The following is a 27,548-nucleotide window of genomic DNA, read 5'->3' on the forward strand; positions in this document are numbered from 1 at the left end:
AGGAGCCAATGCACAGTCTTTTTGTAATTGTAGCATCTGTTTGATGTCCGTTTGCTTGAAAATGAGGTAATAAATAACTGAAATATGCTGTCATTATTTGACTATGCCAGACTTGATTTCTCAGATTTTCATAGAGTGAAGATGAGAGACTTGTATGGCTCTGAGTTACCTCTCAGCTCCTGCCAGGGCTGGTCCATGAGTCTGTCTAAAGCAGCCTGTGGATGGTCAGTCTAGTGACCATAAAGGCTATTTTTACTGATGGCAGATATAATGTGTCCCCAAATGCCTGTCTACATGCCCCATCTCCTGCAGCATTTTCATGAACATCCTCTGGAAAGAAGGATGGTTACCCTTAAGCTGAGAACATGGCCCAGGGCCTGGAGTGTATTAGTCAGTCTGTTGTGTTCAGCGCTTGTAAAAATAATCCAGACATTCAAAGCCTTTGGGTGATGTCTTCAGCCTCTTTCCCTGGGGAACTCTGCCTTGCCAAGGAGAGCCTGCTGGAGAAGCTAGGGGCTCCTGGGAAGTAGCTCTTCACTTATTCATGTGCCTCTTTGGCCTGCAATCCTCTTAAGTGTGACAAGGTTGCTTTGACCAGCATGTGGCTGCCTGGCAGGCACACTGGAAGCAAAGTTAACGCAGGGGAAATTCTCCCAGGAAACATAAACCAATTGGTACCATATGGATGGGCCCAGTTAATGCATTAAGCATATGGGAAGCCCACAAAATACAGATGGATGGAGGAAGATTAATCTGTAATAGACCAGGAGAGAAGTAAGGACAGAGACCTTTCAATAATTCTTTTGCTTCTGTAAACATAAAAAGAGGGGAATCAGTCCAGATATGGCTGTATCTAAGGAGTTACAGCTCTTTCTAGTCAGAAGAAGGAGCATGCAGATGGCAAAGAGAGGAATAAACAGTTTACTGGACTAGAAAATTTTGCAAGATGCACGTATGCCAGCTGTGCTGTCCTCATCTCTCCAGCCAGGTCACACAGCAAGGGGAGGTTATCTGTTCAGTTGGTGCAAAGCTGAGGCCGAATGTCATGTGCACCCCCACACAAACTGCTTTGTTGGCAGTGAGATGAAAGACAGGTGTACTCATGACTTCTTTGTGCTTCTCTCCCCTTCTCTGGCAGATACTGAGCTACAGCTGAGACGTGATTCCATCTTCTCTCAGTCTCTTGTGGCTGCTATTTGCACCTTTTCAGAGCAGTTGCTGGCTGCTCTCAACTATCGATACAACAACAACGGGGAGTACGAAGAGAGCAGCAGAGATGCCAGCAGGAAGTGGCTGGAGCAGATCGCAGCCACTGGAGTTCTACTGCACTACCAGTCCCTTCTCTCCCCCACTGTGGTAAGATGAAGAGTTGGGGCACCCTTGGGTCTGCTCACACTTGCCTGTGTGATTCTGTGCCACTCACAGCACAGCTAGAGCCCCTTATTCTGGTGGCATGTTCAGACTCTCACTACAGCGAACTCTGGGCATTCCTGCTGCTGGCAGCCAAGTGCCCATATTCCTTATCCTGCCATTTTCATCTCCTCACAAATACCGGGCCCATGGTCACACCAGAACACCATAGGAACTGGTCTGCCTTCACATTTGGAACAACTGCTGCATTTAGGGAGGTTTTAGGGCCCAGCTGTTGGTGACACGAGTGTCCCCTGCCATCCCCTGGCGAGGGCACGCGTTCCCCAAACAGGCGAGAAAGTTGGGAGGATTGCAGGAGTTGGGACAAATGGACAGTCCATCTCTCAGGTCTGTGGTGCTGGGGTGTGAGGCACCACAGCCACGTTTGTACTGTTCATCTGCACCTAACAAGCACATGAGCCACAGCTACAGGAGATCAGCTGCCATAACTGTAAAAATGCTAAGAAAAAAAGGAGCATAAAAAAAACAAGTAGCTCTGACAGTATAGAAAATGGATTTTTTTTTTGACTGTGGAAATATTGTAGATTGAGTGTGGGGTTTTTTTACAAAATACAATCCAAACTACTTGTGTATGTAACTGCTATTTCTTTTCATTGCATGCAGCGTGTCAATATTTATTTTGCAGTAACTGATCAGCTGTTCTTCACATGTTTAGGTTATAGAATAAAGCTTGGAGAAAGAGATCCCTTCAAACATTCAGTCCTTAAACCTCTCGACTGTGAATCACATCAAATGACACCTAAGCAAGGGGTGGTTAAACTTGTACCAGTATGAGTTAAGGAGTTGTTAGTAATTCCCTGGCTGGGATGGAGCTTATGGAAAGCTCTGCACTCTGCTCTAGGTCTCCTCAACCAAAGCATACCCATAACAATGACACCTTCCTGCCAGGTAATAACCTATTTGTGTGTGTCTCCTTGCTTTACATGCAGAAGGAGGAGCACACCATGCTGGAAGACATCCAGGTCACTCTGGCTGAACTAGACAAAGTTGCCTTCTATTTCAAGCAGCTGGATGAAAGTCTTGTAGCAAGTGAGTATCCTCTGTTTCTTTAAAGCTCTTTTTTGGTTGTTGTATGTTTTATGGGTTAATATCCTCTAGGATTGTGATCTAGGAGACCATGTCAGACCTGGAGAGCACCGGGCAGCTTCTCTGTTGGAGTCCCTTAGTTTGCACTGCAAACACAGAGCATAAAAAGCAGGACTGACAGGGTGGAATGGTGGTACCTGTTCTGTGCTGTGTAGCTGTGGCTTGTGCCTTATCAGGGTGACTTTGTACCTGGGGAGGTGTCACAGATGATGAGCAGTTCCTGACAGATGTTTGTAATTCACCACGTTCCCTGTGGTGAATCCCCAGCTCTCCAGTGTCCAGTGTCCCACCCTGCCAGCTCTCTCTTCATGTTTACTGGTTGAGATGCCATGAAACAACACGGGATTTTAATTATTAACCACGTTTATTGTATTTGCATCAAACATCAGACTAAATCACACCAACTAATATCTTTTTAAGTGTAGTATGTCAGAGCCTGCATTCTCTCCATGAAGGCTCTCCCTTACTCATCTTATGGTGGAGATGGGAAATGTCATTAGGTAATCTAACAAAGTCTCTTAACAGTGGTTTCACAATTCCCCTGCTGTGGTAAAGCAGTAAGTGTTTTATCTTTATTTCTCCAGATACTCATGTCTTCTACCACATTGAAGGAAGTCGTCAGGCCTTGAAGGTTATCTTTTATCTTGACAGCTACTACTTCTCCAAACTGCCTGCTCGGTTTCAGAATGGGGGAAGCTTGAAACTGCACACGGTGCTCTTCACAAAAGGTGTCTATAAAAAGCTTTCTTGAGAAAAATAAGCTTAACTGATGGTTCTGAAAGGTTCCAAATAAAGAATGACCATGAAGCTCTTAAAAAAAATGCGGCTGAGACCTACAGACACATTTAAGAAGCAGGTGCTTCTATTTTAGGAAGACCTGGGGAGTACTAGATAAGGCACAGTCATGAGAACAAGATATGCCTGTTTGGGACTTTTTTATGCTTTCCTCTAATGGCCATAGAGACACTACTGGAGTACATGGATGGTCTGATCTCGTGTGGGATCAAGAGGTGTGCCCAGGCTACAGGGAAGTGTTTTAAAAAGCAAACAGCATGACAGAATCATCTGGGCTGGAAATCGACTTGATAAGCAAATATTCCCACCAAAATACAACACAGGACATTTCCTTCAAGGGACCATTAATGGGGAATAGTTGCTGTTAGATAGAAGTGCTTTCTGTGAAGCTCACCTTTAGGATATCACCACTGTACTCCCATATTGGGAAAGGCACTAAATTAGTGCAGTAACGGAATCAGCCTTGACATGATCAAACAGTGACAAAGTCATCTGCTGAGTAATGAATGAGATGGTACAGAGATAAATAAATGAATTAAAAAACCCACTAAGAACATAGGTTTAGCAAAATGTTTTCTTCTTCAGCTCTAGAGAGTACGGAGGGGCAATCACAACCAGCTGGCTCATCTCTGGAAGAACTCCTGCAGCAAATTAATGGCATTTCACTTGAGAAAGTGCAGCAATACTACCGCAAACTCAGGTATGCTGTGCTTCTGCTTTGCCTTAAAAGACACGGGAAATTTCAGAGCACTCCTTCCTTTCATTTTTCTTTAATGAAAAAGAGGTTCCATTCGTGATGGGGCTTTTGTACAAATAGGATTTTTGGAGATCCTCCTTGTGTGGTAAACTTGTTAATTTTCTTCCCATAGTTAAGCTCGTTCAGGAGTGCACTGTACAGGATGGAATGCCCATTATATTTGACCTCAGCATTTTGTGCAGAACTGAAATTATTTTTTTAAATGGAGATTCAGAATATTTTTTAATGCAGAGTCTGTAAATCACTGCCATCACAATGGTTCAATAAGAAAGCAGATCCTCAAGTACCAGATTTTTAGCATAGCTTGCTCAACTGTTTTGTACAAGATAATACACACATATGTGCTTGAACTGGGACAACCAACTAATCTAGTCCTTGCTGGCCTTTTTGCAGGACATTTTACCTAGAGAGATCAAACTTGCCCACTGATTCCAATACTACTGCAGTGAAGATTGACCAGGTATTGTTGCTGTGTTTCTTTCTGCAATAAATTCTCTCACAGAAGTGTTATTTCAACATCTCTAAAATCCCAGCTGTGGGATACCCGTATGGCAGATCTGTACAAACCCAAACAGCATTTTAAAATGTTCCCTACCCTAAAGGGGTGGATTTCTCTGGAGCCTGGCTGCAGTTCTTCTGTTGAGAGGAAATTGTGAAGAACCAGCTTAGACACAGCCCCCCCCCAACTTGGCACTAAGGAGGCTCTGGGTGATCCTGCCTGCCCCTCACCAACACAATGGCTGAGGCCAGACAGAACAGGCTCATTTTCCTCTCCCACAGATGCATGAAAATGAGCAAATGTTCCATTTGCAAGTTACACTTTGTTCACAGTTAAACCAAGAGGAAAATGGTGCTGCCCAGCATCTCATGTACAGGCAGTCTGTCTAACAGGGCAGGGCACATATGTGGATATCTGCAGGTAAGGCATGAAAATGCTGCTGCAGGGAGCACAAAGCCAGAAACCACTCTTGCAATTGCTTTGGAGAGGATGTATGTGATTTGTGGGAACTGCAAAGAATCACCCCGAGCCTAAGTAATTGTGTTTTACCACTTCCAAAGTTCATGTATATTCTGATTAGTTGTTCCTGTGTGGGAGTTACTCTCATATAGAATATTGTGCTTACATATAGGATAAAGGCTTGTAAATACAAGTGAAGGTGTAAATATGCCACTGACTGTGTTTGTATTGCTTTGTTCAGCTCATTCGCCCTATCAATGCCATGGATGAGCTTTGCAGGCTGATGAAGTCTTTCATCACCCCCAAACCAGTGCAGTCAGGATGTTCCAGCAGTCCCACATCAGGAGCTGCCTTGCTGCCTGTGTCCTCTGAGCTCTGTTACCGCCTGGGAGCCTGTCAGATCACCATGTGTGGCACTGGGATGCAGAGGTGAGGGTTAAACCTGGGTCCTGCTGCTGTGGTGAGAACTTCTGTCCTTCCTAGAGATTTGATTCCATTCAAAGCAAAATAAGGTAAATTTTAAGGGATGTCATAAGGACCTAAATCTACTAACATCTTTACTTTGGGGTAGGTTGTGACTATTAATACTTTTGTTAATAATTAGTATTGACACACAAAAGTTTTTGTGTTTCAGTGCAACAACCAATGCAACTGAGTGATCTGAGAGCACAGAACTTGCTGTCTTCAGTCACATACTGAACATGTAGGAAGTTACTCAAAAATAGTTTTAGAATCTTGGTGTGTGCACACGTTGATTTTTAAACACACTGTTCTTCCAGTGTCTCAAAGTGAAGATTCATTTGTGAATCCCTTTTAATGAATCAATGCAGAAGAGCAGTGACACACAGCCTTGTAGTAATGATGCTGAGACTCCAACAGTTGCAGTATCTAAGTGTAACAAGACTGGAAATGTAGGACTGAGGTAATTTAATAGTTTTGTAGGTAAAAAAAACTAAGCAAGTGAAGATAAGTAACCAACTAGCAGAGCAGGTAGGTGTCCTGTACATCCATATTTATATTTTTTCAAACTGATTTGTGATCTCCTGTCTCGTGTTCCCTCGCTCAGGAGTACCCTGAGTGTGTCCCTGGAACAAGCTGCCATCCTGGCCCGCAGCCACGGCCTCCTGCCCAAGTGCATCATGCAGGCTACAGACATCATGAGGAAGCAAGTGAGTATTTGGCTGTGGCTGCTGCACCCACCATCTTCATCCCAGGGACATCGTGGCACAAACACCAGGTTGTTTTGGTGGGCACTGTGTTTTGTGCACTACAAACCCACGTAGCCAGACTTATGAATTTATAACCTTATTAATGTCTGAATTGTTACACCTATTTGACAGGAACAAATGAACATTTGCATGTATAGCCATTACAGCAATTAAAATCTATGCCTCAGTATACATTATTTAAAATGTGTGCCTTGATGGATAGACTGTGCAGCATACTTAAGACAATTTCAGTACAGAAAAAAACCAAGTCTCAACCACAGTGTTAAATAGTAGATATTCCCTAGTGCTAGACAGCAGTGCTTGTAAAATGCTTTGGGACTAATTCTGTCCTTTAAGTAAACACAGATGACTAATGTATCCACCCAATGGATTCCAAATCTTCTAGAAGTAGTTAATGGATTCTCAAATAGGAACCATACTCCCATTACAATATCTTCCCCTAAGGATCATCAGCTCCATCGATACTGTTAGTACCATAAATTCTCTGTTTCCACAGGGACCAAGGGTTGAAATCTCTGCCAAGAATCTGAAAGTGATGGACCAAATGCCACAGTGTGCACCTCGGTAGGTTATTATGTATTATGCATTTGCTCTGAGTGCTGGTTTTATGTTTCTGGAACAATTGTGGAGTTCCTGTCATAACCAGAGATGATCTTAGTAGCAATACTGGAGAAAAAAAAAGAGGAATCCTGTTCTTCTTTCTCCCTGTACTAAACTAAGTGCACTGTAGATTAATCAACTTTGCTGCTTGCTATTTGTACATCATCAACTTCAAAGACTTTCTGCATTTTCTGAATCAAACATAGCTGATCTTTTTTGAACTGTTGCTGTGAATTGGCAAAGATAAGGATTGACAGCCACGTGTGGAATGCTTAGAAAGAAAAACTCCTGAACAGCAAGTCTGAGTGCAGATATGCAAAGATAATCCATAAGCTGATACCACTGTGTGCTTACAAGAGCCTGATGGCTGAGTTCTGGCAGAGCAAGTTTGAGAGCAAGTGCTGCCAGTCAGAGGAACCCCACAGTAATGCAGCCCTAAGGAGGGTCTGTTGCACAGGCTCTGTATGGGTTTGTCTAGAAGGCAGCTTTGAAAAGCTCTGTACATTTGTGAATCCCACTGCACCTAAAGGGACTTGAGATGTTCACCTCTCTCTGCAGGAAAAGAATACCTTTATTTTTTAAGAAAAGTATCTCTGATCAATTTTTTCCAATTTCATCTCTCAGCAAAAGAATGTTCTTTAATAAACCATAACACAGCATTTCCCCTCAATGGCAGTAACAAATCATCGTGGTTTAGATGACAATATGTACAGAATCCATCTGTACAAATATGGGAGAACTTCTGATTTTGTTCATTAATGGCATTGTTTACATAAAGGCAAACCAGTAACTGCTATTTCAAAATGGAATAAAACGATGCTGTTGGCTCCTGGACCACGGCCTCAGTGCCATCCATCAGATTTTCGCAGGGAGGTTATTTTGCCTTATTAACAGCTGTATGTTACTTTGGTTCCATTTTTATGACCATAACAGCATGTTACATTCAAAAAGAAATAGCTTTACAAACAAATCAGAAGGCGATTTGTTTGTGTTGAGTGTGTTCTTTTGAATACACTCCAAATCACAACGATAAATTCCAGGACTATTTACTCGGGTTATTTCAGGGCAATAAAGCTCAGATATGTGTGTTCCTACCGGGTTCCATCATCATAATGGGAAATAAAACTGAGCACTAAGTTAAAGGGAGATCTGGGGAATTAATATTAACTCTCAGGATTGTACTACCTAACACTGAGGTTTGTCAAACTCTCTAATAGGAGTCTTGAAAGAGAAGTTATAAAAGACTTGGTTTTATTCAGATGAAAAGAAAACAGCCAAGAAAAAGCTACCACAAAGTCATACATGAATGACAAGTCAACATGTGCTTAGGTTTAAGCACTGCTCTCAATTTGCTAATCTTGTGACTCAAAAAATTTCTCAGAAAATATGATTATTAATTTTAAAGTTTGTTCAACCATGTCAACAAGCGAATATGTTCTTTTATGTGCTTGGTATTCCAATTGGGAGGGAGCAGGAGGGAACTTTTTTGTTCAGGTAAAATGCTGAACTGGGTTTAAAAACCAAAGGAAATAGAAAAAGAGAGAAGGGACTGTTGAAGACCCAAAATTAAAAGGGAGTGATGGAAAGCCTCAAACAATGTTGTAAACAATGATTATAAATACTTCAGTTAACAAATCACTAGAGGCACTTCTAAATTTGCAATGATTAAGATTAAAAATAATGATATTCTTGATATGGCATTACTTCTACAAATTGCAGAATGACAAAGGAGCTGCTGACTCCCATATAGGATGGCAGTAACTTTGTTATTATCCTTGTGATCTTTAATTCCCTCCTCTTCATCTGCCCCAAAGGCTCTATAGGTTGTGCCAGCCACCTACAGACGGGGATTTATAGAAGTGGGAGCCACTCGTGGCAGCACCAGGGGAGCAGCCCTGCCCAGGGCCCCACCAACTACCCCTGCTGGTGCTGCTCTGGCTGGGGGAGATGGACCTGCTGCCCCAGGCCCCAGGAACCTGCCTTTGAGCTCCTGCAGCACGTGCAGGATTCTTGTGTTTCTTTGACTTCTTGAAGAAATTCTTGGACCAGACCCCACGGGGCGAGGATGGACGGTGCTGCCTTTGCCAGGTGCCTGGAACAGTGACCACTGTTCTTCAAGGAACTGCAGTTTTACTGGTGGCTTGTTTGTGCTGCCACCTGAAGGTTGTGGACTTGGGGGTCTGGATTGGTTCAGGAAGTGCTGGGGGACACGTGTCTCTCTCCCTGTGCTGCCCTGGCAGCCCTGGGACTGCCAGCAGGATTTTGGTCGACATCCTCGTGCAGTGGCTTCAGAAACACCAGTTTTTCATGAACTGACCTGCACTTTTGAACAAAGAATAGCACAGTCTTTGGCTTATTCAAATATCAACATAAAGAATTTCTTCTGGAGTCATTTTCCACTTCAGCCCAGTGAGAGCCAATCTCTCTATGCTGCAGAGTATACATTCCATAATACTTCTTACCATTACTTCATTTTACTTACTGTAGCTTCCAGGTTTTTGATTAACTTTTTACTAATGCCCTATGATTATATACTCTGGAATACAGTGCTAGTGAAGAGGAGAGATTGGGAGTGAAGGATTTTAAAGGAACCTTTACAAAGGAAAAAATACAGTCTTATAATCTGATTATTTGAACAGATGTAGTTTTTAAAACAGGTCAGAAGAACTATACTTATTTATGTGGAGTGGAATAATATGTGTTTTCGATCATGTTATTATATATACAAGATTTAAATAAAAATTATATTGTTTAAAATGGGACCAATATGCTGGCAGTTACACAGCTACTCCCAGTTTACTGAAAAAAATCTACATTATTTAAAATCTTTCAATATTTAAGTAGTCTTTAATACAGTTATTAAAATGTATTAGGGATGCTTTTAAGTTAAAAGAAAAAAGGAATCCTGTAAATAGTGTACTTTATTTTTTCTCATTTGAAAAGTTGTTCTCCATTCTGTCAGTATTACCCTAAGCACAGTAATTTTTTCCAAATTACTGGCTGAAACTAATCAAAACATGTCAGCAGTCTCAGGATAGAAATAATGTTCCTTTGGAGTGAGTGCCTTAACATGACCACCCCTCCCTACCACAGCAGGTGTACAGGAAACTCCCCATTGCTCCGACTCTCTGCAGCCTCCTTTGAACCAACTCCCAGTCAGGAGATGCAGGAGTGCTTTGCAGTGATGTATATTCTAGAAAATAAAGGCTTGGGGGGGATTATTTTTGATGTTGTTTGGTTTTTAGTTGACTTCATTTTGTTTTAATAACATCCAAACCAACTCAAAACCTAAAATTAGACTTTTTCATTTGGACGTGAAGGCCTCTTAAATGTTTTCGATCCTCTCTTCAACACAAAATGGCTTATGACAATTTGGGGGATGCAGATTGTTCTGAACCTTGTTCCTTTATTTTTAAATATTTTTTTTCTTTTCACTCACAGACTGAAATAATTTTGGGGAAGGAACATGTTTTGTTTTGATCTCTTACTTTTAACTGTTTCCTCTGACCTACAGCAGCCTCTTTAGATCCTGGTGCTAATCACACAGAGGTCATGGGCTCCATCCCCGTTATGGGCCATTCACTTAAGAGTTGGACTCAGTGATCCTTGAGTCCCTTCCAACCCAGAATATTCTGTGAAATATTCAGCTCTAACCTGTTACAGGGAACTAGGACAGCCCATGGATTGCCAGCTGTGGGATCCAGGGGTTTGGTGCTGGGTGTCCATTCTGGATTGCAGCCAGATGAGCAGATCACTATTTCAATGCACTTTCTTGTTAATTTTGGGAGAGTTACTCTTACCATTTACTGTCTGAAGAAGAAATGGATGTTTCTTCACTGAATCTTCAACTTAAAATGTACTTAGTATTATAAGAACTGTAGGAACACCCAAAAGTAAGAAGGAACACGTGGGCCAAGCCCTGGCTGTGTCTCCACCAGCTCAGCTCCGTGGAATGGCCTGGGCAGGATCCTGGCCCACGTCTGCAGCCACTGCCAACACAAGAGATGCAGAGAAGGGTATCTAAGGGCATTTACACTGTGCACTGTTTTACACTGAAATGTATATGTAATTCTCACTGAAAACGTGATAGAAGTTTTTATTATTAAAAGCTGGTTTATATTATAAGGAAAAGAAGGTATGATCTTATTTTCTGTTACCCCCTTCAGTTTCTTAGCTCTAAGTTCTGTTGAGCAGTTTAAGCTCTGCTACTTGTATGGAATGGTGAGGAGCCTGAAGTTTAAACAGTAAGGGGAGAGCTGGGTTTGATATCAGCTCAAAGTGGCAGCGTAGAGGCGAACTCTTCCTGTTTGTGGAACCCCTACAGCTGTGGTTTCACTGCAGACTTCCTGTGAGGGTAGAAAAGAAAACTTGTTTTGATGCTGTAAAACTGTGGGGTTTGAATCCAGTGCTGGAAAAGAACAGATTCAAGTGGAAAAAAAAAGAGGGCAATGCACAACTGAGCCTGCAAGCAAAGAGGGATTAGGTCTGTGGAATTCCCAGGGCTAAAAGCAAAGTAAGAGTCAGGCCTGGCACAACTGAGCAAGTACAGATTTCATAGATTTGGAGCATCTGATACAGTGGATGTGTGGAAAATGTGGAAAACAGTCAAGATGGAGAACATGGGAATTAGCAGCATGATGATGTGTGTTAGCAGCTGGCTAAAGGAAAAAAGACAATGCTGAAAAGAAAGTGGAGTTGGGTGGCAGCTGCAAGTGGAATTTCTTATGTATATATCTTGTAACTGAATTTGCTTAATCACTGCATTTGCATTGACCACTGCAGCACAGATCTGAGCAGGCTGGGGTTGATGCTGGGTTGGGAGACACTACTCTAGCAAAGGATCCCAGTACACACACAAAAAACCCCTGTAAGACTTTGAATGCTGAAGGGGATGAAATGAGTGGGATTGAATTTTGCAGTACAAATATTAGCTCATGCACTCAAAGATTGAACAAAATGTCTTGCTGTATTTCTGGTTAATTGATAATAAAAGGACCTTGGTCATAGAGTTTGTCACAAGATGATGCAGAGGCAACTCAATAGAATCTTGACAGCTCAACCTGCACTAGGAGACAAATGGCCAGCTGGGATGGTGAGGTATTCACACATATTGGCCCTGTGCTGAGGCCAAATAATTAATGAATTATGTGAAAATGGGTAGCTGGGTGTTGAGGAAAAGAGGAATCTTTATAAGAAAAAGATAATGAGAAAGGTAAAGACAGTTCAGTGTAAACATAAATACAGCCTGAAGAAAAAAAAAGGGGTACCAGGGATCAGGGATTAATTAATATTGGCTGAAAATTCTTGTGGACCTGAAAAACATTTTTCTCTAGTCAGGCTCTGTCAAAAAAAGTGACCTTAGTGAAAGCTGAGGTGGTGCCTGGCTGAGAGGGACACGACCCAGCCCTGCCCAGCCCTGCAGAAGCTGCTCTGGCTGTGAGAGAGGAGCTGGGTGAGTAGTCCTGCTTTTCTCCTGGCCTTTGCCAAGGTGCAAACTGCTTTTCAAACCCAGGCTTTGGCCACCTGCCAGCATTAGCCATTTTCCTGTTCCACTTTTCATTTGCAGACTGAAATACTGTGATTTTTAGATGAGAAACCACAGCTTTAGGCAAATACACACCTCATTTCCATCTGGAATAAAAAACGTTGAAAAATCCACCTGAACTCTGGCAAATTCTTTTTCCTCTGTCATATTTTCTTATCAGCAAATACTGCTAATTAGGGAATATTTTGAGCACTGATTGTTTCACGGTTCTAAAGTGATTTGAAGATTTAAAACACTAAGGCCTAATAATTGGGAATTTCAGTGTAAAAAACATCTGAAACAGTCCTACTTCCGTGACAGTTCATGTGTATATTATTTCATCTGTCCTAACACTTGTCATTATAAATGTCTGGCATAGTTTCTAAACACCTGGTCATTGTTAATGGCTAAAATGGCAAAAACCTCAACAAACAGATCATGAAATCAGCTTATTCACAAAAGCACACAGCCTTACTGATAAGATAGCATTGGTTAATCAAATTACCCAATGCAGTTTGTATCCAAGGCTAGTGTTTATGTAGCACCAGTGTTTAAAATATGAAGTTCAGGTTTGCCATTCAGACAAGTCTGCAGTAGTTGTTCATCTGCACAGGGAAGAAAAGCTTTCAAACAGCAAAAGGTATTTTTCCCTCCTTGTAGCATGAGAGCCATGGCTTTGATTAGCACGAGAAACCACTGAGTTCTGAGCCTTCTGCTCCTTCCTAGGCACAAGTCCTTCCTGTTTCCCCTTAGGTAACACAGTACAGACAGTGTTGATGGGGCTGTCACAGCATCACTGCACCTCATCACCAAAGGACACTTTCTTTAATATAAACTGAACAAATTCTGGTGTCCTTACATTAATTTCTGTGTTCAGCCTCAGCAGGCTCCACTGGTTATACTGAGTAATTCACATTTCCTTTCTACAGCAGCCTGGGGAGGGAACGGGGAACTATTTGTGTGCACTGGTACTGTGAAGAATCAAAGGAGAAAAATTGTTAACTGCTTTGAAAACTGATGGTGCTTTACATATATAATATAGTTTTAATTATTTGAAAAAACAGGAAACTAGAAAAAAGGATAAACATCACAATGACACAAAAATTTCTGCTTTTATTTCCCATAAATAAAATAATTGAGAGTTGTTGGTATAAGAAAAGGGATCTGAGTGTATTTTTTATGTACTTCCTCTGCCTTGTTTCAGCATTCAGAAGTTCTGTGCACTAATACCATCAAGGAATCTAGTAAAACATCTCTGTTTTCATTAGGGAAAAAGAATAAACTCATATTTGTGTGTAAAGTTTCTCTAGACTTCCTTAACTTCAGCAGTTTCTACTTGATTTGAAGAGTATCAGAATTCAGCACATAAGTAAACTTTAGGTGAATAATATTTTAAAACTGTGGTCCTGGCAAGAGGTTATTCAATTGTGATTGCAGAGTAGCACATTTCACTTTGTTAAAGAATATCACCCAGTTTGCCATTGTTAATTGAGAATATTGTTAAGATCCTTCCAATTGTCAGCCTTTATACCCTGAGAATCAGGCTCTTGCCCACTCTTGAAATCAAGTGTACCAGAAGAAAGATTTGTTGGTACCTGGATCCTAATCAGCTGAAGGGGTTTCACCTTTGTGTTCTGAAGCCCACACTGGCATCAGTGGTGAATTAAAGAGAAAGGACCTGATTATTTTAGAACAAAAGGCTCGATTTTTGGAGTTAAGCTTTCACAGATGTTTCCAGATGAGCCAAGATGAAAATCCCTGCACTGATACAACACCACAGGACAAATAACTCCTTGAAGAGGACATGCTTTTTGAAAGGCCTTTATTTTTACCTTGTGTACAAAGGGTAGGAATGGCCACAGTAGTGTTAGGCTTTTGAAAGTTAATCAATGATCAGCTAGAGTAGCTCAAGTAAGATTGAGCTCAGGTACCATCACTGCATTTGCACCCAATATCAGTGACCTTGTCTGGGCTGGGGGGACAATTCCAAAATGACACAAGTTGGAGGGTATGTTTTTGCATGAAACAGAACTTGTCATGGTTTTAGGAAAATGTTCCAGAGATTATATTTTTATATCTGTTCATGGGATTGGCATTTTCAAATGTTTTGTAAAAGGAAAAATATGTAGAGAATATTTTAGAGGGTTTTCCCATTTAAGTTTGAGGGATTTTACTGTACTAATAGTGTTATATTTTTTGTCATGTTTCTGTAGTTTTAACTGAGTACATGTATCCTGCATAAAGATAAAAGTCTTAATGTAATTTTTCAAACTCTTGTATCGTCTAATCCCTGCTGTCATTTTATCATTCCTGCTCTGTGTGTGTTTGGTTTGCTGAATGCTCGTGTCTGTCAGAGCTGAAAACAAGCCATTCCACAAACTGCTGCCCAGCCTGGCAGAACAATAAACCCTCTATCAGATGGGATTCAGAGCACTCCTCCTGGGTTTGGAAGGTTGAAAGGTATCTGCACAGGATGCATTTCTGTTGGGCTGTTGAGAATACTTGGCCTATTGCTTTAAGCAGAGCCTTTTGAACTTCAAGAAGATTGAGAAAATAAAAAGTACTTTGGTGGTCAAATCCTTTTTCGTTTTGTGGGATAAGGGACAATTAAAATAGCTCTTTACTTCCCTGAACAACCTGCATCCTGTCTTTATTGAGCCTGAATTAAAAAACTAAATCTCTTTCCCCTCTTCTGCAAAAGGACAAAAACTGGACCCAGAAAAATGCACTGTTGCCTTGCATTCCCCCAGCTGTGCATCTAAAATTTCCTAGTGCTTTATCCCAAAGTCTAGTGATTGCCTGACTGCATTCAGAGTCAGTACAAAATAATACTTTCTCTGTGGAGCAAAAAGAACGAAGATTACCTTTTTCCTGGTTTTCCCTCATAATTTAAATAATTCCTTGTTGAAACTGTAGTTCTGTTGATTTTCCAACCATGCAAGCTGTGTCCAGTTCTGCCTGAGATTAAGATGGATTCTCTGAGGAGCAAAAAGATGAGAAAGGTGAAACTGTAAGGGTAAAAAAAGTATGGGTTGAATGGGAAATGTTGCTGAAAGTATCATCAATAAAATGACAGTAGCACTCCCTTCGGTGGAGTCCTGATCACCCAGGGCTTACAAGGCACAGGACTGCAGTGAGCAAAATTAAATGACTGAATTAGCTGCAGGAACAAGGGGTGATATTAGTCAGGAATGGTACATGACAGTTATAATAACATGGGGCTTAAGATCTACTGTCAGAAAAATTACTGAGATATTAATGTAATTATTCTTAATGTATCCTGTAGGACCAATCAGCCATTGAGTTGAACTCTTTTGAGTTACATATCAAAAAGGTAATTCTTTACCAAAGGAATTTACCATCCAAAAGTTTGTCCCATTTTTGGAGGGTGTTGGTATTCCCCCAGTTCCTAAGGAGGGACTCTAACAGGTACAGAGAGGCTGGACAGAACCCCCCAAAGCAGCCCTACAGCTGTCAGGCTCTGCAGTCCCAGACCAAATCCTGCACAGATTGCTCAGCCCCTCTGTCCATCTCCAGCCTGGGCTGGAAAGGAAGTGATGCCTAAAGAAAAAATACAGGGAGAAAAAAACTCCAAGGCAAATTAGTTTTAGAGGTGAGATAAGGAAAGGATTTTAATTCCTGCCCAGGCATAAAGATTACATGACATGTGTGTAACCCCCTGTGTACAGTTGTTACAATTTATAATATTGTCTGTCCAATCTTAGGGGTTTTTTCCACCCACTGGCTTTTGCCCTGGACCACCCTCAGTCACACCCCTTGGGAATTGGGGCTGGGGGCTTTTCAAGACCACCTCTTTATCATCTTCATCTTCTTTGGGGTACAGGGGGCTCAGGTTCACCCAGTTCTTGACTGTACTCCTGCAGTTTAGGCCAAGGTACAAGTGTTCCCTAAACAAAATGGGCCTACTTTGACAAGAGACTAAACATTTCCTAATGGAATTCAGGGGATATTGATATGGGGTAATAGGGGTTGAGGGATGTGTAAACTACTGTGCCAAAGGGTGAGGGATACAGCTACTTCTAAAGTCTACTTCTACTATATAACTACTTATAAAGCTTATAAAAATTAGAAAAATAAAAAAACCCAGATGGACCTTAAGGCATCAGAAGCAATAAACCTCGGGATTCCTGCACTTCTAAACTCACCCAAACTGCTCCCTGTGCTGTCAGTTTGTTTGCCTTCCTGAACTGTCCCTTCTGGGGGATTCAACTGTTTGAGAAATGCTCCCCCTTGACAAAAGAATGACTCGTTTTGTGAAATGTCAATTAATGCCCTGCAGAGTCTGCAAAAAAAAAAAGAAAAAAAAAAAAAGTCTGTTTTTAATGAATTCGGATTACAATTAGTAATTAATGTTTGAACTAAGCGATTATTTTCTTGATCCTGCTTAAAATTAAATTTGGTTATAAGCACTTTGAAGGCAGTGAGCAAATCATCATTATTATGTAATCAGCTTTAGATCACTTACATAATTACTTACATGACTGACGTACTTTCATCTTGAGATAATTAAAAATAATTAGAAAAGCTTTATCACAGTTTTAATGTGCAAAAATCAAATTCATATTATTAGAGGTGCTCGAATAGTTGCTTTTTTGATGAAATTTATCTACAAATTATTGCATGAAAGTTAATGAAGCTATCAGATGAATGCAGTGCTTGCAGAGAGTCGTTTGGCAAGGATGCATCATTCATCTCTGATCCCATGGGAACTCAGCTCTATTTTATTTTTCAGGGGGTTCATTATAGTTTTCTGAAATAAGAAGCAATTTTATAGCTGGTACAACACACAGTGTGTCTTCTTTCAGGAAATAACAAACCTGGGGCCTTATTTCTTTTGCCTACTCTGGTGTAAATCACCTGTAGATTCCACGAATTCAGTGGAATCAGTGCAATAGGTTGCAAACCAGCCACAACCAACAGGTTTGAGCATATAACTCAAACCCAACAAAAGTTTTCAACTTTTTAAACAGTGTGGACCACACATTCACCTCATTCTTGCCTGTCAACAGATTATTTCACAAATTATTGTGCATTCTCTTACTAATAACACATCAGTTCAACTGTCTAAAAGACTTTGCTTAAATAGGAAGACAATTTATGTGCACAAGTGAAGTATTTTTACCTTTTAAAGCAGTCTTAACTTTAAAAGTCAGTTTAGTTGTCTTTCCAAGCAGTTTGACAGAGCAGTCAGTATAATTCCATTAGCCAGAAGTGCTTTATGGACCACTTTTATTAATATTTCTCATTTGAAAATGACATCAGGGTTTAGAGATGAAGTCTAGGCTGTGGCTGTGGTTCGCTTATATTTGTGAAGAGGAGACAATTACAAAATTACAGAACAGAAGTTTGCCAACTGTTCAGGATCTTTGGGGTTTTCACACCTACTTCTTGTAACAAACAATCATTATTTACCAACATATCCCCTAAGTTTAGCCTTGGCCAGTGCCTCAGCTGGTCACCACAGGGCTGCATTTACTGGTGATCTGGAATTTCATCTTCCCTTCCACACCCTCCTGACCACACTCCCCAGTGCTGCTGTGACGTTTTGCTGCAGTGGAATAAACATTATCCATCCTTGCTAACTGAGGATATTATCTATATTACCAGACACAGGAGGGCCTCCCAGCTCCTGCTCTGAGGGACTGCCAGCTCTGGGGTGAAATTAAGCATCCTCTGTATCTGCTTCTCCTCTGGCTGCAGTTTGGCTAACTTTGATAACTTTGGTAATATTGAAATGTATTTATGTCCATGGCATCCCTAAAAAGTAGGAAGCACTATTTCCCCTCTGTACTGATGGGAAATGAGAACAAGATCTAACTGAAATGGCTGCATTAAAACTGTGGAGTGACAAGAAACAAACAGTAGTTTTCACATAGGTGGGTGTGATCAGCACTACACTGCTCACATCTCTCTGGGGATCTGCCAGGGTTTGTTCACCAGTGATCTGATAAATGGGGTAAATAGTCTTGTGGGGAAAAAAAAATTCAAATTATAAAATGTCACTTAGGATAACTAAATTGAAAGCCAGTTGAAAAGAGCTGCAGAAGAATGTTGCAGTAATGAGTGGCTGAAGTGATTTAATGGCGACTAAAATGCAGCATCAGCAACTGCAGAGTGTTGGTTGCACAAAATAAATTATTAGGCACTGGAGGTACAAAGTCAGGATTTAAATTCGATACCCAGGCTCTGGAAAATCTTTCAGTTTTCATGGACCATTCCCTGGAACCATTAGTTCAGCATTCTGTGGCAATCAAAAAGAAACTAGAAGGATAGAATTGTTAGGAAAGGAAAAGGAACCGTAGCTGAAAACCTTATTAATTCCATGATGTCTTAAACACTACAAGAACTATTATTGGTTTAGGTGCCCAAACACCCTTGAACCACCTTGAGACTCTGCACACAAACAATATGCCCTGTGCCATACAAGGTTTTTTGCAGCACAGAAATAACTTTGTTTCATGGGAGCATGAGCATCCTCTGACCTCTGAACCACCTGTACTTCAAATTCAGAGGCTCTTCCTCCTGACCTTCCTCTCTGGATACACCCCAGAAGAGTTCCTGATGAGAAGTTCTGGGTTTCTCTCTTCATCAAATGAGTTTCCTTTAGTTTGGGTTTTCATATCCATTAAAAAAGGTCAAAAATACTGTTCAGAATTTGCCTTAAGTTAATAGTTTAAGATCAGACTCATCAGAGTCTGGTTTCACAGTGATGAAAAAAACCCCATAGGACACCACATATTTCCAGCTTAATTCCTCATTACTACTTAAGTGTTATTCATGGATACTCATAAAATTGAAAAATACATTAAATCTCATGGAAATGTCTGTATAAGCAGCAGTAAGTAAAACCCCTGCTGGTTTCAACAGCCTTTTTCAGGCATAAAATCAGGCAGGGGGAAAGACTTTATGACAAGTAGCCACAGCTTACAAAACCACAGTCCCACTTAGCATGTCTCTTTTTGATAAAGGCTCTAGGAAACTTCCCAATTTCCAATTAGCAGTGGAATTAAAGCTCCAATTTCAGCATACCTCTGCATTAACAATCTGTAGCAAGTAGCTGTGCATTTGCTGGCTGGCAAAAAGCCTCATCCCTTTTTTGCCTGCGGAGAAATTAAATGTACAGAAGGTAAATGACCATGTCAAGATAGCAAAGGACAGAATAAGAGTCATCTTTTCTTCAGACTGAAACTTTTTCTGTTGGGCCAAGCTACCCTGCTTATGGAAGCTTCCAGGAAGTTGCTGGTGATCAGCAGACAGTGCAGGCAGGCTTTTTCTCCTCCCAGAATAACCAAATACTGGGTAACCATTAAAGTTGTGTTTTATCACAGTTGAAAACATACTTCTGGATTCCTGATGATTAAGAAACTCATGAAAGGACATGTGCCCTCTTCCAAATTAATGCTGTGTGTACATGTCAGTCTGAAATTTGTATTGTCAGATTCTGAAAAATGGCTACAGAATTAAAACTAAAAAGAAAAACGTGTTAAACAAAGGAATTTCCAGCACCTCTTTACAGTTATGCTGCCTGTATCTACACCTGAGAGGACAATGCATTAAGAACAGTAGCCCAGGTTTGCAATGCTGCCTGGAGTGGTTGGATCACAAGAGAGAAAAGAAGTAAATATTCAGTTTGCTCCCCTGGGATAAATTGGCTGGTTTTTGTCAGCAAGATGTTTCAGACTCCATACAGCTATATACACACACACACATAAAATAATGAGCTTTCCAAAACAGAGATGTGGAGAACTCAGCTCTTCTGTGCAGAAAGATTCATCAGAGCCTGTGGTGAGGACTCAGGTCAGTTCTTTTAACAGCCCAAAACTGCTCCTCCCTGGGCTGTTCGTTACTGCAGCTGAATGACACTCAAACAGATGGGAAATTGCTTCTTGCCTCTGAAATCCAAAAGAAATGATGAGAATCTCTCCCAGTCTCTCCCTCCAAATGGATTTTCCCACTTATTAATATGAGTAAGGCGCAAACATGCCAGCACTCGCAGGAAATTGGTTTTGGAAAGCAATTTTTGATTGATACAACTGAATGAACACTATTAAGGGTGATTACTAAAAATGAATTTCACTGTTCGTATCTTTTTGCACATTATGTCCTTCACATGGTTTGCTGCATAATACCACTCCAGTAATATTCCTTTTTTGCTCATCTGGAGAAGACACAGATAGATGATGAACTGCTGCAGAGGCTTCCCAAAATTAGCTTTGAAGGTGTTCAGCCTGGCTAGTTTTAGACAGACCAGCCCATAAACATCTTCAAACGTACTGAGAGCTTCCATGTGTGTCCCAAGACCAATATACACAGCAAACTGCAATTTGAGTAAAACTACAAAATCCCTCAAAATAGATTTCAGAGACAGCACAACTCTCCACTCCCACTCCTTTCACATCAGTAAACCAGTGTGAGAGGAATGTGCTCAGAGTGCCATCACCTGTAATGGAAGCTGATGGTAGTAGATGCTTTAACGTGATGTCTTTTCCATACACTCCAATTACATTAAAGTGGCAGAGGTTTGGGATTGTCAGACTATTCAGTTATTGATTGGCCTTTAGTTAGAGAGCATTTGTTTCCAGTTTCTCACTTTAACCCCCTGATCCATTAAACTCACCACACTTAGCATTTGGAATAAATTGCATTTTGGAAGATCAGCCAAGTCAGATGGTAAGGCTAAGTGCACAATCTATTCTCTCTCTTACCAATCACTTACAGTTCATCAGCTCTTGCAATAAGAAATGACAAATATAACAGTCTCTGAAAGAGCAAGGTTAAAAGGGATGTTATGTTTTAATCACCTGTTGTTTTTTTTTTCCTCTTTTCCACAAAACAGTGAAAAGCCAAAGGGAAGACTGAGACATTTTTTGTTTCATTTCCTGATTGAAAACACTGTAAGAAATGATTGCTTCACAAAACCATGTCAGGATGATTTTTTTCCCTGGTATTTAAGCCAGCTTCTTCACAGGAAGAATGAGCATTTGATATTTAAATTAAAATCACCACCAAAGGATCAATAGCTAATGCTACAGATGAATCCCATCAACAGTATCTAAGAAGCTTTTGGCTAATTTTTTTATAATGCATCTCCACAGAAAGCAGTGAAAGTACAGTCAGTCCAAGGGGAAGGAGATTTTGGTTCCCTGCATTCAGATCACCCTGTGTACAGCTGCTTCAGTCCTGCAGTAAGTGCTACAGCATGATATTTAATGCTGTAGAACAAAGATGAAAATATGCCAGATAGTAAAATAATGAATTCTCTTTTTTCCTGTTTATAGTTTCTTCACTATATTCTGTTACATGGAGAAGATTTTTAATAAATAACTGTCTTTGCAGAGCCACAAAACATCAACAGTTTATACGCAGGACACCCACGTGATTGATGCATCCTGCAACATGGAAATCCTCTCCCAAGAAAAAACTTCTACAGAAGCCAACAGATTTCTCATAATTTCATTTAGTTTCCTGAAAATCTCTTCCTTTGGTTCTAGATGCTGCTTGGCAGAGCAGTTGTAGCTTCAATGTAAGGTCAGATGGGGGGGTGCCCTGAGAGCAAGGCACGTGTGCCTGGAGAGCCAGAGCTGCACGGAAGGGAAGGTCCAGCCTCGCTGCTCCAGCCTGTCCTGGGCCAGCCTTGGCTCTCATCCCGCTCTCTGGGAACTGACTCAGCTGCTCAGTCAGCAGAAATACCTTTGTTCTTCCTCTGCCCTGCTCCCTGCTCAGTTAGAAAGCTGAATCAGCTCCCAGCAGGGGCCGGTGAAGCACTTCCAGGTGCCAGGGGAAAGCACCTCTCCTCCTCAGCAGGAATGAGCTGTTGGACTGCCTTCTTCATGGGTGCAACTGCACCCAGAGGTACTTGAGTAAAACCTGGTGTTCACCTCTCTGGAACTCTGGACACAGATGTACCTGAGGAAGGGCTTTCCTGATGGCCAGTGGAGGGCTGCAGCCACAGGCACTAGAATTGCTCTGAAGAGGGCTGCTGGCAGCCAGGGCTGTTACCATTGCCAGGGGCTTACCACGGGCTCCCTGGTGCAGCTCAGGACCAGCTGAACAAACAGCTCATGCCAGCACTCTCATGTGCTCCAGTGCAAAGCTGGAGGATTCCCTTTATCCCCCTCGAACGCTGTTGGGTAAACGTGGGCTGACTTTGTGACAAAGGCACAGAGAGCAGATGGGAGCACACCCTGCCAGCCCTGCCTGTGCCTCCTCCAAAGGCACACAAAAACTGCTGCTGACATCCATCATCCTTTGCCAAGTGACCACAGCCTTCCAGCTGAAACCTCAGGGGAGGGAAAGCTGAAAAGAGACAGGGACGAGGAGGAGGTCCAGCCATGTGAAAGGACCTTGTGAAAAAGTAAGAATGATTTCTTTTCCAGCAGAAAGTAACACTGTGGAGCCTACTACACATGATGGCCCTGTACTGTTTAGAAATTTAGAAAAGTATAGGCTTGACAGTAAACCTGAAGGCTTCAGGTTTTAAACCTGAAAACTGCTAGGATGAAAACCATTGCTGTGTTTTGCCCTTTGACTAACAGAAAAGCAGGTCCTGTAGGAGAGAACAGGAAAACAGGTGCAATCTTTCACTGACTCCCAACTCAGCAAGGCTGGCAAATGTTTCTTTGAAGTCAGTTTAAAGATCAGTTACCAGGTTAGAAGTGAAATCTTTTGCAATTTCCATTATTGATAAGGTCCAGATCCTTTGTTAGTGGTACCATCAGATCAGAACACATTTTCAGATGCTGTCAGTGAACCAGAAAGCAGCAAGAGGATTTCACAGGGAAAGAATAATCGTATGAGTCTCTGAAATGGGTGCCCTGCTGGTCTGCTGAATGTGGGCAAAATCCATGATTAAATCTGCCACCATTCCTACTTTGCTGTCTGCTGTTGTTAGGCTTTCTATCAAACACAGGTCAAAATCTTAATCTGCATTCATCTCGTATGTCTACTGAAGATAATTACAAAGCTCCAGAACTTACCGGGGTCAGGTTTGATTTCTTCTAAATTATTTCCTGGTGACAGGAAGAATTATCTGTTCTGCTGCATATGGTTTTTTTTTTTTCCAGCACTATGGAACATTTGGCTGATACATATGATACAAACACATGCATCTTTGGGGCATAGCAAAATGCTCTGAGGTCATTTGTTTACTAGAAACAGTTAATGGGATAAGCAGAGGCCTACTGAGTATGAGAAAGAATGCCATTCGATTACTCTCTGCTCTTTAAGAAGTAAGAAGATGAAAACCATTAGACACAAAATCCTTTATCCTCAAAGTCCCACAGGCTACAGGGTGGGGAATAAAAAACCATTGCCCTTCATTGTATATATGAATGGGAACTAGGATTAAAAAAAAAATAAGATCAAATGTTGCTCCTACTCTTGTTGTTGAGAACAAGTATCAACTTCTGGGTGATTTTTTTCTTGCATGTTGAGTCTTTTGAGAAAGCTGTGGAATTAGATCACAGAAAGGACATGAACAAGCCTAATGAATCTAAATGTGACATGGCTGCAAGCCCCTGGTCTCACTCTTTAATAATTTTTTGTTTGCTTGTAAAACACAAGCCAAACTCTCAGAGTGCTGTACTGGTCCTTTCCAGCTTTACCTCCTTACTTTGTAGTATTTTCCAGACACACAAGGTACAACTCATCCTGGTGTTTGGAACTGCAACCTTTACACAGCACCAGCTGGCAGAGTCACTCCAAGGGGGGCTATACTTCACTGGAGTTTTTAAATTGCTTCTGCCTGTGAACTCAGGGGTCAAATGAAGGCAAGATATTGGAAGATAAAAGTTAGGAGATGATCATTCAAAACTGGTAGTTGCGTAAATAAATATTTAGGAAGACTTACATATCAGATCACACACATCAGGATTTTCTGATGAAGAAAGAAAGATCATAGGAAATGTAGTCATGCCAAAGATTAAGATTTCTGGGGGAGACATAAATGCCTTTATATGGAAACTATTATTCCATATAAATGAAAGGCAATCATTTTGTCCCTTCACATCCAGTCACAGGAATATTCTTTAAACAGTAAAGAGAATATAAGGCATTTCCTGGCAATATATGACTAGTTAAGAGAACTGATGGCATCCAGCTGTGCCTTTAAGCCATTCACCCAGGCAGATTTTCAAGCTCTTGAATGGCCTGTGGCTGAAATGGTCACTTCAGGAAGCAAAACTTAAAGTACAGACAGAATTTATGTGGATCTGTAGCACAACGGGGTATTGTTGATCTGCAAGGGGTATTGTTAAAGAAGTCTAAGACATTGTCTAAGGGAAGATTGCTTAAATTGCCCTGCTCTTCTAGCAAAAATACCTGACTTGTCTCCATTCACATATTACACCAAGGATGGAACAAAGGTACAAATCTGACTAGTCAGGACCTGTTGGACCAGGCAGCCAACCTAAAATGAATGAAGTGTTTCCTTTTTCTCTGAATGCTCAGATAAATAACAGGTATAACATTGGCACTGGAATAGCCTGCACCAAATCCCTGAGAGTCCCCACAGAAAATCCCTGCTCCCAGGGAGTGGGGCCATGGTACAGCTCGAGTGGGTGGAGGGATTTTATTATTCTCTGTCGGCTGACCAGGAGGTGGCAGTGATTCCCTTTGCAGAAATAAGAAAGCTCCTAAAAGACATTCAGAACTGCAGTCAAGGCGTTTAGGGGGAGGGGGAAAGACGTTCAGAACACAGCCTGTTTGATCTCAGGGAATAAAATCATACTGCAGAGTGCAGAAGGAATAAAGCTAAGATATTTTTCTTGTTCCTGTGACAATCTTTACTATTTCTTTAGTGTCTAAAAGAAAGACAAATTACTGGAGAAATACACAGCTCCCAGAGCTTTCAGTTAGGTATTATTTTTAGCCCTAATCACATCTGTATATTACAAGAAGAGCAGCACATTTCTAGCTGGTGTTCAGCAGCTGTATGTTAATGTTATTTGTATGTTAATGCTATTTATGAAAATATGCTCAGAAGCTTGTGCATTAGAAAGAACCTGAATATGCAGAAGAGACCACCTTACACCCAGGCACCTCCACAGAGAAGAGCCCCCTATTCCTGTGCCGGTGCTGTGACTAAACATGCAGCTTAGCAGCACTCCTCCAGGCCATGGCCCCTCTTCCCTTTGTATTGTGTCCCTCTTCCCTCCTTGCAGCTTTCTGGAAAGATCCCCTCATTCCTGTGCTGTCCTTAGAACCCCTCCTGAGTGTGCTCTGTACATCCTGCCCTGCCCCGATCTTGGCCAGCTCTGCCCCCCTGCTCACATCACTCCTGAACTGCCCCAGGAGGTTGTGGCTGCCCCATCCCTGGAAGTGTTCAAGGCCAGGTTGGAAAAAGCCTTGAGCAACCTGGTCTAGTGGAAGGTGTCCCTGCCCAAGAAAGGGGGAGGTTGGGCCTGGATAATCTTTGACATCCATGTGTGATATGTGTGATGCTGCCCCATTAGTCTCAATCCAAAAGAGATTTGCAGATTTTTACTGAGAATCTGGCAGAATGAGTGGAGGAATATAATTTTTCCATTCAAAGGGGTTAACACTTCAAAAGTCATGATGAACCTTCCTGGCAAACAGCTTGCAGAAGCTCCCACGAGAGAAATTTTTTACAACAAATATTCATTACATTACAAATATACACCACCAGTTAGTCAACAGTGGTATGCCAATGTAAGAAAAGGCATGGGTCTTCCTGTAAGTGATGTCTTGTGGCTTTTAAAAGACTTCTGCAGGACAGATTATGTAAGCAAGGACTGTTGGAATAGGGCCTTCTCTGCATCTCTGTCGTTCTCCTTTCGATAGGTTTGTGTGATGGTTTCAGTGCTCTGTCTGGCCCATGTTACTCTGCTGTCACCTGCATCTCATAGAAAAAGTATTTATCCCCACCTTGTCAGCCTGAACTCCTTCTGTGATCCAGACAGAACAGCTCCTTGAGTTGTCTTTTTGCAGACTGGCTTTAGTTGCATCCACATCACACAATTCTCCACCCTCCAGACACACAAATTCCAGTCCCTTCAAGGTTACAGTGTCCTCCAGGCTCACATGGAAGCACAGCAGGTAGAACACCCTAAGTTCAAGAGCTTTATGCTGGATCACACTGTGGCAAGAATGTATTTTGGAAATAAATGTGAGCCTGCTCTGTGGGGTCTTGTGGGATCTAAGCAAGCTTTATTTGAAGCCAAGAAACTGAGAAGTCCCATTAGCACAGCCTGGAGCATTGTGGAGTAAAATTGCCTCACCCAGAGGGTGGAGGACAGATATTGCCTTTCAAGCAATAATTCTTGAGCATCTGCAAAAGCCAGCCCAGTTTTAGCTGGCTGTGATGCAGCCAGTCTCCACTGAGGAGCTCCTTTAGCTTAAGGGGCAGTGAAGTTTGTGTGATTGCCACAGTCCAGCCCTGGCTGCAGAGACTGTCAGTGCCTGCAAATGAGTTAGACAGCAGGTGCTGCTGAAAGGCTTTCTGATAACCCAACTTTTGAATGATTGCACTTGTGTTTGAGTAGCTATTGCAGTCTGTCACTAAGGAGAGTGGCAACTTCTCTTTCAGCTGTAACAGGTAAATTAAAAGCAGCCTTTAGTCCCTTAGCAGATGGAACATGTATGGCAACACTGGCTACCTCAGTGTGTGCCACCTGGATGGAAGCACTCTGCCTGAAAACAGCATGGAGGGGGTCAGCATTACCTCTTCATCAGACTTGTACCATCCTGTCTTGTAACAATCCAAAGACAGAAATGACAGACTTGGCATTAATACGAATTTGTTTTATAGTGTATCATCATATGCACATTAAAAAGTGTCACTGCACTATTTGAGCGAGATAAAGGGGGAAGATTTTTCTGCCACTAGCCAGTATTTGCTCACACAGTTTTCTTTAAGGAAGTTTCTTCAAACACTTTTTACGTTCTTTGTAAACTTCCCTCCTATGGCTTCACTAGCAGTATTATGTTATTGATTATACATTGGCTTAGATTTATATGGTAACCCTCTGAGGAAGCTTTAAAGATTCCTTTCTTCAGTGTCAACTTGACGATTTTACCCTCACATAGTCACAAAATCATCAAAGCAAATACAAGGCTATTTGCTTGAATACACCAAAAAATCATGAGTTAACTGCTTTTAGTGATAGGATTGGTTAGTTCCAAGAAAGA

At 41.5% G+C, this 27,548-nt stretch overlaps 1 protein-coding gene and 1 long non-coding RNA gene across 4 annotated transcripts in view; one reads left to right on the forward strand and one right to left on the reverse strand.

Moving 5' to 3' along the window:
• The window catches only part of PREX1 (phosphatidylinositol-3,4,5-trisphosphate dependent Rac exchange factor 1), a 144,792-nt gene extending 131,108 nt beyond the window's left edge, over positions 1-13,684 (forward strand). For 2 of the 3 annotated variants that reach the window (XM_064674254.1, XM_064674255.1), the window contains exons 32-40: positions 1,139-1,356; positions 2,361-2,460; positions 3,102-3,245; positions 3,898-4,012; positions 4,463-4,529; positions 5,269-5,456; positions 6,094-6,196; positions 6,753-6,820; positions 8,671-13,684. In XM_064674254.1, the coding sequence (XP_064530324.1) occupies positions 1,139-1,356; positions 2,361-2,460; positions 3,102-3,245; positions 3,898-4,012; positions 4,463-4,529; positions 5,269-5,456; positions 6,094-6,196; positions 6,753-6,820; positions 8,671-8,713 (1,046 nt within the window). In that variant the 3' untranslated portion in view covers positions 8,714-13,684. Of the gene's footprint in view, positions 1-1,138; positions 1,357-2,360; positions 2,461-3,101; positions 3,246-3,897; positions 4,013-4,462; positions 4,530-5,268; positions 5,457-6,093; positions 6,197-6,752; positions 6,825-8,670 lie in introns of those variants that run through there. The other variant, XM_064674256.1, reaches the window with a different exon arrangement.
• LOC135423727 (uncharacterized) lies at positions 10,199-16,581 on the reverse strand. The gene is made up of 2 exons (XR_010434916.1): positions 16,547-16,581; positions 10,199-15,358 (listed from the first exon to the last, which is right to left on the reverse strand). It is a non-coding gene; the product is annotated as an uncharacterized LOC135423727 (long non-coding RNA).
• Between the last annotated feature and the right edge of the window lie 10,967 nt (positions 16,582-27,548).

The sequence above is a fragment of the Pseudopipra pipra genome, chromosome 17, assembly GCF_036250125.1.
Source record: "Pseudopipra pipra isolate bDixPip1 chromosome 17, bDixPip1.hap1, whole genome shotgun sequence".
Taxonomy (NCBI): Eukaryota; Metazoa; Chordata; class Aves; order Passeriformes; family Pipridae; genus Pseudopipra; species Pseudopipra pipra.